Below are 11,194 nucleotides of genomic sequence, written 5' to 3' on the forward strand. Positions count from 1 at the left end.
TTCCTTAACTTCTTGTGCGTGGCACCCCAGAACTGGGAAATGCCCTGCATGGCAGAAGATTTCAACTACTTTACAGCCAAGATCAGGCAGATTTGTTTTTAGGAAGGGTCACACTGCACCGTTCAGAGAGAAGCTACGTGATAAGGAACTCTCTGAGCCTAGCAGCAGATTAAGGCAGAGAGAGCTGAAAAAACTGCACGTGAGTGTACAGAGTGTAAATATCCGAGGAACTACAAAAGAGACAGAAATTAATTTAAGTCTGGTTTAGCTCCTGGCCTCCCTGATCTTAGCAGAGCCAGGGATTTGGGCCTGGAGCTCAGCATGACATAGTTGTATGGGTGTTTTCCAGTGCACAGAACATTTGTTTTATTGAGGTCAAGGCATGGAAAGAAAGACAAATTTATTAGACAAGATAAAATCAGAAAGATTAGACCCAAACCTCCAATTCTTAGCACCTCAATTGCTGGTATGTTTGCAATCAAGATCTACTATCTCTGGCTTGAGTCTTTCCCTAAAGTAAATATATAAAGTAAATATTTGTAACTCTTGTGGCTAGGATCTGTTCTGGATAAATGTTTTTGCAGCGTCTTGTGCTACAATGCTTCAAAGCCAACTGGAGCCATTTGGCACCATCCCAAATCAATTGATCACGAGCAACAACAACACCCTTCCCCTTTATTTAAAAAAGGCGATGCTATTAATTTTCCAGCCCCTGCTGTTGTTTAAGTACGGTGCACTTTGCACTGGAGGGACTTTGTGCGGGGCTCCTCCACTTACCCAGCACTTCAGATTTCAGTACCGCGCATCAGCCTGCTGCCTGGAAAATAAACAGATGCTGTAACAGGACTCACATTCCCCGGGTCTTGGCTGTCAAGCCAAGTGGGGAATTGCAGGGACCAGCAGAAGGTGGGGCTTGGGGCCAGAAATGAGGAGGTGTCCATCAGCCTCACTGCCAGCTTGCGAGAGCACGCTGCCCCGCTGGGCAGAGGCGATCGCCTCGGTGTCTCCAGAAATCAGGAGTGATCAGCACACAGTGGGCAGCAGGGGGTGGATGTGCGGGCTTGTGGCTTTCTGAGTTTTCATCAAAACATGAATCAGTGTCTAGATTTTTCCACATTTTTTTTTCCATGTTTTCATTGAAACCAATATCTAAAAAAAAAAAAAAAAAAAAAAAAGAGAGAGAGAGAGAGAGAACTAAGAGAGGATGTGGAAAGTATGGGTGAAGTTTGGATTTTAAGCAATGTTTCTGACTTGGGTATAAAAGCATAAGGCTACAAGAGCTCCACAACAGTTCTGAAACTGAACTGCTCCATACCCCCCAAGACATAAATAAGGATTTCTGGGCTCTGAAACCCTGGATGGTCCAACACCAGGCTACGCCGGGGGAGAATCCCACCATAGCTCCACTTGGCTTTTGTGTCCTCATGCTCCAGACACTGGAGCTGATATGTTTAAGCAGGAGCATGGGCATACCAGGAGATTGGACCCAATTGTGTCAGAGCTGCTCAGTACTTCCCTACATGCAGGGCATCGCTTTACTGAGTGGGTGCTGCTCAGAACTAATGAGGAATTTGGAATCTGCCTCAAACAAATATTTATTTCCCCTGCAATAACACGTAGGTATTGGGAACTCATTCCTTAACCCCACTTTTCCCTAATTCTTTTAACACTCCCTGTATTTCAGCACCAAATGCCAGGTGAATGTTTTAATTAAATATAATGAGTAATTATTTCCTGATTCCAGGAAAGACTCACCTGAGAAGCTCCTAGATTCAATCAGTGCATTGATAATTTTTAATGTCTCATTTCTACATAGCCTTTAATCAAAACAAAAGTTCAGGAACAAGTCATGCATTTTTGCAACTGAATTCTTCTTTGAATATCTTGGAGGAGGGCTTCCTTTAACAAAATGAAATCTGACATCTCAAATCAATTGCATTCTTAGCTGATGAAACCCTCAAAATGTATTTCTTGATGAAGACACAGGAAAACAGGATTGAAATGGGAGGGGGGTGTGCTGGGGGGTTTGGGTTGCCTTGGCTTTTTATATAAAGTGCCCACCTGATTAAAAAACTCTTTCTCTTCTACCTGCCAACCCTCTCTCCAACAATGACAAAATCCTTTGATGTTGAATTTTTGGCCAGTTAACTACAAAATTACACAGACACACAAGAAAAAATCATCCAAAGAAGAGGCACGGTTATCTTTTCATAATCCCAAGCTATCGTACCTCCCAAAAGGTACCTAAACTTCACTGTTGTATCGACCAAAATGTGGCAAGTCACAGGGTCATAATTTTTAGTTAATTTGTTTTCTCCATTTTAGGAGGCTTTGTGGGCTTCGACAAAGGTATGCCTTGAAAACCTGGGAGTGCATTATCAACCATTAATTTCATGGAATGATCTTTTGGCTCCATCTTCAATAATTCTTTTACAAATCCATTTCTAAATTGGCATACATTTTTCCTTTTCTCCCCAGTCATCCAACAGAGCCTGTGTTAAACAGCAGATACAAGAGAACATAGCGAGGTTTTAGTCACAAACAACTGCCCTTCCACACAGCTTAGGCTCCTGCTTTGTTTCTGTTTTATTTATTTATTTATTTATTTTTAACTGAGGAACCCATCCAATTTTCTGCTCTGAAGGCACATGGTGACATCTAGTGACTAAACTGTATAGGGCAAGTAAGCATCAGAACCAAGGAATTTCAAATAGATGTTTCTTCAAGGTTCTGACTCAATAACAAATTTGACAATTATTTTAAATTATGAAAAATGGGAAAGCTTTGGGTTTTTTTTTTTGTGTGTGGCAAAAATGCAAAAAGAAGCAGTTACACTACATATTTGTGAAATATCTTAGGTTTAGTGAAAAAGTATTTAAAAACAATCAGAATACACATTCAATTATGTCAGAGAAAAATGGACAATATCCACCTGGGGATGTCCCTTTAAAACAGTTGGGTCTAATCCTCATCTGTAGCTCGTTAATTGCTTCCCAGCTGTCAGAAATAATGTGAGGGCCAACCAGCCTTTTTAAAAGCAACCAGAAGAGGCCTGTGGGTTTTTGCTGGTGTTGTTTTGTTTGTTTTGGTTTTTGTTTCTTTGTTTGGTGGTGATAATAGGCATCAGCTTGTGGGGACAGCATGGGGTTAAATGGCTTCTGATTTGCAAGACCTGCTGGAAAAAGGTAAGGTAGAGAAATGAAAAGGATTGTTGTGGTGGGCAGGCTGATGGTCTTCAGGCAGTGACCCTCTAGAGAGTAATGTTGCTCTAGTGAAAGAGGGTGGGCTTGGATTCAGAAGAGCCATAATGTGTTGACAAAAAGCCACCTGAAGGGCTAATTTTCTAGGTGTAGGGGCTGACAGCCCCCACTGTAATTTATTAGTAATCTGCTGTGTGTGCCTAGATATCCACGGGGGAAGTAATTGATGGAAACCAAGCTGACCACAAAAACAAGCAGGGTTAAATGGCTCGGCTCTGCTGGCACAGGCACGATGGACATCTGATGCGTTTGTAGGGTTCTGGCAAGTTCCCTTTTGAAAGGAAGAACTTATGACTAGCTTCTTGTGTGTAAGGTTTGGTCAGCCTTCCCTTCAGTAAGGCAAAGGCAGCAGCATTCAGGACAAACCACGAGGCTGACAGCCCCAGCGACCAGTTTCTAGTTCCTAATCTGTTGCAGGCCTCCTGTGTGGTCTGGGACGAGTCACCTCACCCCTGGGCTGGCTTGTTTTCCTTGTGGAAATGAAACCCTGTGTGTCCTTGGACTCTGATTGTCTCTGTGTTTTTCTGGAATCCATATATTCTATATTTAGGCAACTTTCTTGGTTATTGGCAGAAATCCTAACGTATATCTTGTTTGGTTGATGACCTGGGCAGTCTGTTTTGAATTAGTTCCCTTGACTTGCATTATTTGTCAGTCCTCTCTTCCTTATGTTCACTTCAACAGCAATTTGATCGCTTGTGTTGGAACTAAAACATCTAACATCATGCAGCAAAGTAACTCCTCATCTTAGCTTTAAGGCTTTGCAGTTGTGCCTTTATTTACTTTAGGTTGTTTGGCCTTGGAATAATTTCTGAGCTAGCTTTCTTTGGAATTGGATGACTGAGTTTGAAACAAGACTTTGAGCTATGAGATCTTGCTGTGTCCCAGAGACAATGCTTTAAAGGCAGGGTGGCTAGGTCCTGAGTAGAGCAAATACTACATAATTCATGGTGCCTCCCAGCAAATTTTGTTTTTTAAGAAATTAACGGTTCAAGCCACTTGATCCCGGTTTCCTCAGTAACTTTTAGGAATTGTTAGAGACTGATAATCAAGGATCATTCATTTTCTATGACTCCAGGCACCAAGTGGGCTGAATAAATAGCGCAGAGGAGGAGAACAAACATATGTGCCCTGACCCTGAGTTGAGATCAAAAGCTGGCTTCCCCCTTCTTGCACTGATGTGGCTGTGTTTGCTACCTGAGAAGCAGCAGCAGGGCTACTGGTGACATGAGCTCTCTGTTGTGTTTCTGAAGTATGTTTTCTGTGCTTCTCAGTGCTGTGGTGAAGCAAGGATGAAGGGTGTTGTGCTGCCCTCTCTACAGAGCATGCTGGCACCGCAGGGCTGAGCACAACTTGACTTCCATTAGGAATGTCTCTATCAGTCCTGTGCTCTGTTTTCTTTCTTTTTGTGATTGAGAAACCTCTGAGGTAGAGGAATAAGCTTTTTCCACTATTTATTTATTTTAGTTTCAGCTAAGAGTTGGTTTGGGCACTTTGTGGCTGCGGTGTTTTGCTGGATTTGATCATTGTGCTGGGTCTGAGTAGTGTGCAATACTAAGTCAAGTTTCATTATCCCTTTTTGCTGATACATAAATTGCTTTTTGTCCAAATGTAGATTAAACCCTAGTTTGTCTTGTAAATTCAAAGCTGTGTACAGATTAAATTGAGAGGAGAAAGCAGCATTACTGGGGTCAGGGACTTTGAAATGTTACTGCATCTGATTCAAGGTAGGATGGGACAATTTTAATGTGGTAGCCCAGAAAAAAGGGGAAGCCAAAGTATATGACAAGCCAGAATGAAGCAGCTCTCCCATTGACATGTCTGAAATAATTGTCACCATGCAAAGAAGGGAATCTACTAGATACTAGACCAGTATCCCTCCCATGGTTAGAGCAGAACCAATGAATTTGAGTTGTTTCTTTAGTTGCATGTGCCAGTATCAACTGCATTAAATCCTTCAGCTTTTTCACTGTCTTGCATATAGCCAGAAAGCAACTTTTCTTTGTATTGTAACATGCTACAGGGTGTCATCTCTTAAGATTATAGTCTCAAATGGAAAATTACTGTCTGCTCAGAATGTACTTGATTGCAAATACCTCAAAACAACAACAAAAAAAACTTAATAGGAAACTGAAGAACTCCTAGTGAGAACCAGGACACTCCTGATTAAAATACATCTTACTCAGTCATCTTGTCCTTCTGAGCTCAGCTAGGTTGGTTTACTTAGCTAAAACCAGGTGTTTCTCTGGGCTAGAGCCCAAAGTCTGCTTCCAAGGCTTTGGCAGAAAAAAGTGGGAATACATTCAAATGGACTAGCTGATTGATCAGAAGTTAGTGCTACTTAAACTGCTTGAAGTGTTGAAATTACTTGAACAAATCTTATATTGAAAGTACTTTTCAGTTGTTTATTAGCGTTGCTAGTTTTGTTTGGGCTTGTGGCTTTGTTTATTGTTTATTTAACATAAAACAGGACCACAGGCAGTGGTATTTCCTGATGCCTAACTGCTTGGACTATTTCTTAGCTAAGACTAGGATCAAGCCATTCTTAGCTGGAAAAACCTTCTTCTGACTGCATTGCAGTTTGTCATGTCCCTGTATTACCACCAATGTACAACTAGAATGAAGAGAGCATAGGATTTATAAAGTTTGCTTAGTGTCTTTCACACAGTGGCATAATAAAAACACACTCATCTTAAACAGAACAAGCAATCACCTCTACAGCAAAAAGTCTTTTTTTATTAAAAATCAGCACACAGATCCTTTGGCCAATAATGGCATATGTGGAAAGACATAAATACCTATACAATATACTTACACAATTACCAAATGTTTTCATCGTCACAGACAGCTTCAGGTTTCTAGCAGTTTACTCCCTATACAAATGCTGAGCAAATAAACAGTGCCACACCCTACCCCCAAATGGCAAAGTTATGTAGCTGCAAAAAAAAAGTGCATTTTCAATTGTTTAAAATATACTCGGCACAGTATCCCATGTTTATTCTGTTTCATAAAGGCACACTTAAGTAGTATCCTTCAGCTTCACGTAGCTTATAAGTAACAGACTGACACATTTCTGTGTTTTAGTAGACATTACCTAAATAGTCTGTATTAGAAAGTTGTAACTGGCATATGTTGGCATAAAGCAGGTCCAGTTCCAGGGTAAAAGCATTTTTTGCACAGGTACGTGTAGCAACAGATCGGAGTCTTGCAGGCAGTGTGATCTAAATTAAATACAGAGCAGTATTTGGTGACAGTTTGTCAAGCATACAGCGATACCGAGAACATACTTCAACTCTGATGCTGGAGCTGAACAGAAATTAATAGAAATGCAAATCTTAATCACCTTCCCATGCTGCTGGGCTTTTAATAAAATCTACAAAGCTAACACTGAATAGAGATCCCTGCCCCCTAGAACACTACTGTTAACAGATATGGCATACAAATTCTAATGCTCAAAATGAGGTATTTCAACTACAGAAAATCCACTGTTTGTCAAAAGTAGGACATGTAGGAGCTGTATTTGAGCTGACTTCACATGAACAAAATGAGATATTCAGGAAAGAAAGTGTTCAGCTGCAGGAATAGTATTGTAAGTTTGGTTTTCCTTGTTTTTAAATTGAGATTTTATTTTAGTGGAATTTTCCAGTTAATTGGGATTAACATCTATGCAATAGATTTGCAGTATGGGTGTCTACTAAGAAAACTAAAACCATACACCAAAGAGACAAGAATCTCCCAAGTCTGCCACGTTATTTTGTTTTGCAGCTAGAACAAAATATGAGCAACCTTAAAGAGAAAAGGGTATAATGAAGTTGTGTTAGACACGGATATCAGGTATATAAGAGGGGTGATATCAAGTATGTAAGAGTGGTCACCATCATTCCTCAGCTTCATCTTGCAAGTGTGCAGGCAGAGCACCTCGGCAGGCAAAGGGCTGTGCTGCTGTTGGGAGATGTACTGAGCCAGGTACTTCTTCCTGACACCTGTATAAGAAACAACTCAGGAGAATTTCATAAGTGTTTGTATGCATCATGTTCTCCATGGGCCAAAGACTGGATGGAGATCCAGCGCTTCTCCTTCATTAAAAATTGATCCCTGTGGAAATTGTTGGGGGGCAGGTAAGGGGAGTCACAGCCAGCAATGTAAACACCTCCTGTGAACACGGAGACTGGTAGGAACGGATGAGCAGCACTCTTGCAGCAGACTTTTCACCTGCACTTTGGATCCCAGTACTTTAAATAATGGCTCACATGCCAACAAATTCAAGCACTGCTTGATACGCAATTCTCATGGACGTTAAAGTACTTCCTTAAACAAATTTAAAATATGACACTTAACTACCTTTTCCTATACATAATACATTTTCAATATTTATAAATACTCACATCACAAGCATTTAATCACATATATACACACAGTACTAGTTTACCCCAAATAACAAGTAGATATTTTTAAAATGCAAAAACCAATTTAAATCTCCTGTAATCTTGCTAAGTATGAAATCCTTGTTTTGGAATGATACACCTTGCTGAAAAGCACATCTGCCTATCTGCCAATACATGGACATGCATTAGAATGGACACATGCTAAAATAACTTATTTTCAGTACCGTAATTTGTTTTAGAGTGAAGTCAAGGATTCAGGTTTTCAAAATGGAAATTATCATCCTTGGCAAAAGACTCTTCTTAATCCTCAATAATTCAATCAAAAGAAGAGAAGAACAAAGTACTTGATTCCTTTGGTATGAACTACTAACTTGCTCATTTAGAAAGCAAAACCAGAGATACTGGCACCATTTTTTTTTCCATTTGTGCCTTCCTGCAGGTGAGAAGAGGCTCCTGCCAAGGCAGATTAGGGAATGATAGGAATTGTATGAAAGTGCAGTGTGCAACAAACAGTAAAACTGATCATTAAGAACATACGTCCAGGCATAAAAGTAAAATCTCTGGTTGTACTGGGAAAGATTTGTAGCTGACAAAGGGTATTGGCACTCAGTAGCTCTGTACTAATACTGGGAAAAAAACTGTGTATTAGAGTATCTGCCATGCAAGTGTTTGAATTACAGGCTCACCTAAAAGTTTGAGGGTAAATAAGATAATGAAATTGTATAAGTGATCTGTTCTACAGCCAAAAACATCCTGTCTGCATTTACTGTTCAATACCGTACCTGATGCTGACAATTCTGTCAGCACTAGAATTATTTGTAGTGTAGACAGAACTGAAGGGAATAATCCCATTTACTGACATATCATTTGAGCAATTACTTAGACCTTCTGTAATATTCTTTGCTCTACTATGAGGTACTCCTGGGGAGAAGGAGAGAATGTCACTGCTGGGAAATCACTCTCCTTAGAGTGCCATGCAGCTCTTAAAACAGGAGAAAAGGTTGTCTTCAAACACAAGAGTTGTCTTAAATTTGGGGGGAGGGGTGGGGGGGTAAAATCACCTTTCCTTTAAATGATAATCAGGGTGACCTACTTCTCTCTTGACCACATATCGAGTTTACTTTCTTATCTGTGCTAGACATTTTGGGGCAATCTTGCTTGGATTTTAAATACTCTCCACCAATCGAATCCTGCTAATTTACATTTTAGAGAAGTAATCAAAATGTAAATCTGAAGCCTATGACATCTGACTGTGTAGTAGTCTATAGGATTACTTACTGTTGCGGGGAATGTTTCTTCACACACAATGTGTCTGGACAAAAAGCTAAGAACAACACCTATGCCTACCAACTGAAGGCTAGCTTTGTAGTGTAACTATTTGGCCAAAAATAATTTGCTCTTATCTGCAAAAAAACATAACTCATCCACCTTTTTAAATACAGACTTACTCTGTAGCTGCCAGATAATTTATGTACATGATGTCCTTAAAGCAACAGAAAGCTTAGAGACAAGTTACAGGTCTAACAATTCCATTCTTGTAAATCAGAGCACTCTCCAAAGACCTGACTTTCTCCCTCCCCTACTGTGAATATCTGATGCAAAATTGTTCTCTTTACTTCAATGCTTGTCAATAACCAGCCACCTGTTCCCACTGGCAACAGCAACTGATTTGCGGCCCCATTAGAATCTTCAAACCTTGCCAAACTGACACTTGTTTCTTGCCAAGAAATAAATAGCAGATGTTAGTTTCACAATCTTACAGATAATGTGAAGGCCTGTCATGATCTTTAGCAAATATACATTTGAATGTAAAAATCTTCCAGCAGCTTTTGATCCAAGTTAGTTACCCCCAATTTTCTGTATTATCCATATTTTGCAATCTATTATTTGCCTTCAATCCTGTAATACAAGCCTTTCCAGGTTTTTGCCACTTCTGTTTTACAAACGTTTTTACATCATGCCACATCAGCAGCTCTCGGAATTTCAGGGTTTCATTGATAGTGACATAATGAATCGTGCAAAATCTTTTCAATAATTTTTAAGCCCTAGTTACTGGGGTTCTCCCCATGTAATGGTAACCAAGCTCAGAGTCCATCTGCTTTTTATTTCCTCAGACTTTCACGGGATGCCATCCTTCCTTTGGCAACACTGTGAAGGTGGCACTCCCCAGTCATACATGTAGGAAAGCCTGAGCTTAACCTCCTCCTTACAGAGCTTCCCTTCTTTAGCCAGGGTCTGGTGCTTTTCCAGCATGTCCTCGATGCTTTGCTTATGCGTTACTATGTACTTATTGTTGCAACCCCGTGACTTATACTCAGTGTCAAAACGAGGGTCGTGCACTCTCTTCACATCAATGGGAGCCAGCCAAACCCCCAGGGAGACATCTTCGCTCTGCCACATGTTCAGGTAGTCTCTACTGAGACGCAAATAGTGCACCAGGTCTGCAGAAAGCACATAACCACCACCCAGGGCATACGGTAGATAGTAGTCACAGAGCACCCAGGCGCTCTCTTTCCACTTGCCACCAGATTTCACTCGACCCCGGCCAGAAAAGAAGCCCCAGTAGAGGCGGCGTGGCTCCTTGGCTCTCAGCTCTTCCACGAGTACATCCAAGCGTACAAAGGTATCATCGTCGGCCTTCAGGGCAAACTGGAAGTCAAGGTGCAGATCCAGCCAGACGTACATGGCCAGGACTTTAGCAGTCAGGTTCTCGTAGGAATCCCGCAGCTCCGGCAGAAGCAGGAGGTCCCTGTGACGGCTTTGCTCCAGCTCCAGGCTACGAAGCTCCTCGGCCCCGAGCCCGCCGGTGCCGATGACGAAGCGGCTCCAGACGTCGTCGTGAGGAGGGCGGCCGGCTGCTGCCAGCCACGTGCTGCGGATGATGCTGCGGCGCTCGGTGTACTTGGGCCCGCTGGTGATGAGCACAGCCAAAAACGCAGTCTCCTGAGGGGACGGCGGCGGTGGCGGCGGGGCCGCGGGCGGCTGTGCCCCCCTCACCCCCCGAGGCGGCGGAGGCTGGTTGTGGGGGAGCCCCCGGGGGGCTGGCAGCGGCCGCAGCCCCTCGGAGGTGCACTTGGCCAGGTAGAGCAGGACCACGGCGAAGAGCGAGAGGCCGCCCAGGCCCAGGGCCGTCTTGTGGCGGCACAGCAGGCGCAGCAGCTTCATGGCGCTGGGGCGAGCGGACCCCGGCTGCAGCCCTCCTCCGTCCCCGTCTCTTGTCCGGGAGAGGACAGCTTTCCTCCGGGAGCCCTCAGCGCGCCTCGCCTGCCCTCGGAGGTGGCTTCATGGCTCCTTCCTGCCTCTTTATTTTTTTTGCCTTCTTCCCCTTCTCTCCTCCGGGGAGGAGCTGCCCCGGCCCTGCCTACCTGCTGAGCCCCCGGTGTGGGCAGCACCCTCCGCTCCGCTCCGCTCCGCTCGCCGCCTGCCGTGTGGAGGCCGGGGCGGGAGGCGGAGCTGCGCCTACGCCGCCTCACGGCGCCCGGCGGCCGCCATCTTGCGACCGCCATCTTCCCGCCGACGCCATCTTGCGGCCGCCATCTTGCAGCAGGG

The 11,194-nt window shown here is 43.1% G+C and overlaps 1 protein-coding gene across 1 annotated transcript; it reads right to left on the reverse strand.

Annotated features, from left to right (window-relative positions):
* Positions 1 to 5,973: 5,973 nt before the first annotated feature.
* On the reverse strand, positions 5,974 to 11,151 carry B3GALT6 (beta-1,3-galactosyltransferase 6). The gene has a single exon (XM_068658209.1). It carries the CDS (start codon positions 10,808 to 10,810, stop codon positions 9,764 to 9,766), a length of 1,047 nt encoding a protein of 348 aa, XP_068514310.1. The 5' UTR covers positions 10,811 to 11,151; the 3' UTR covers positions 5,974 to 9,763.
* Between the last annotated feature and the right edge of the window lie 43 nt (positions 11,152 to 11,194).

This window comes from Anas acuta, chromosome 22 (genome assembly GCF_963932015.1).
Source record: "Anas acuta chromosome 22, bAnaAcu1.1, whole genome shotgun sequence".
Lineage (NCBI taxonomy): Eukaryota > Metazoa > Chordata > Aves > Anseriformes > Anatidae > Anas > Anas acuta.

Bases quoted from the DNA above. Each gene is read 5' to 3' on its own strand.
- B3GALT6 (XM_068658209.1), bottom strand. From the start codon at position 10,810: ATGAAGCTGCTGCGCCTGCTGTGCCGCCACAAGACGGCCCTGGGCCTG.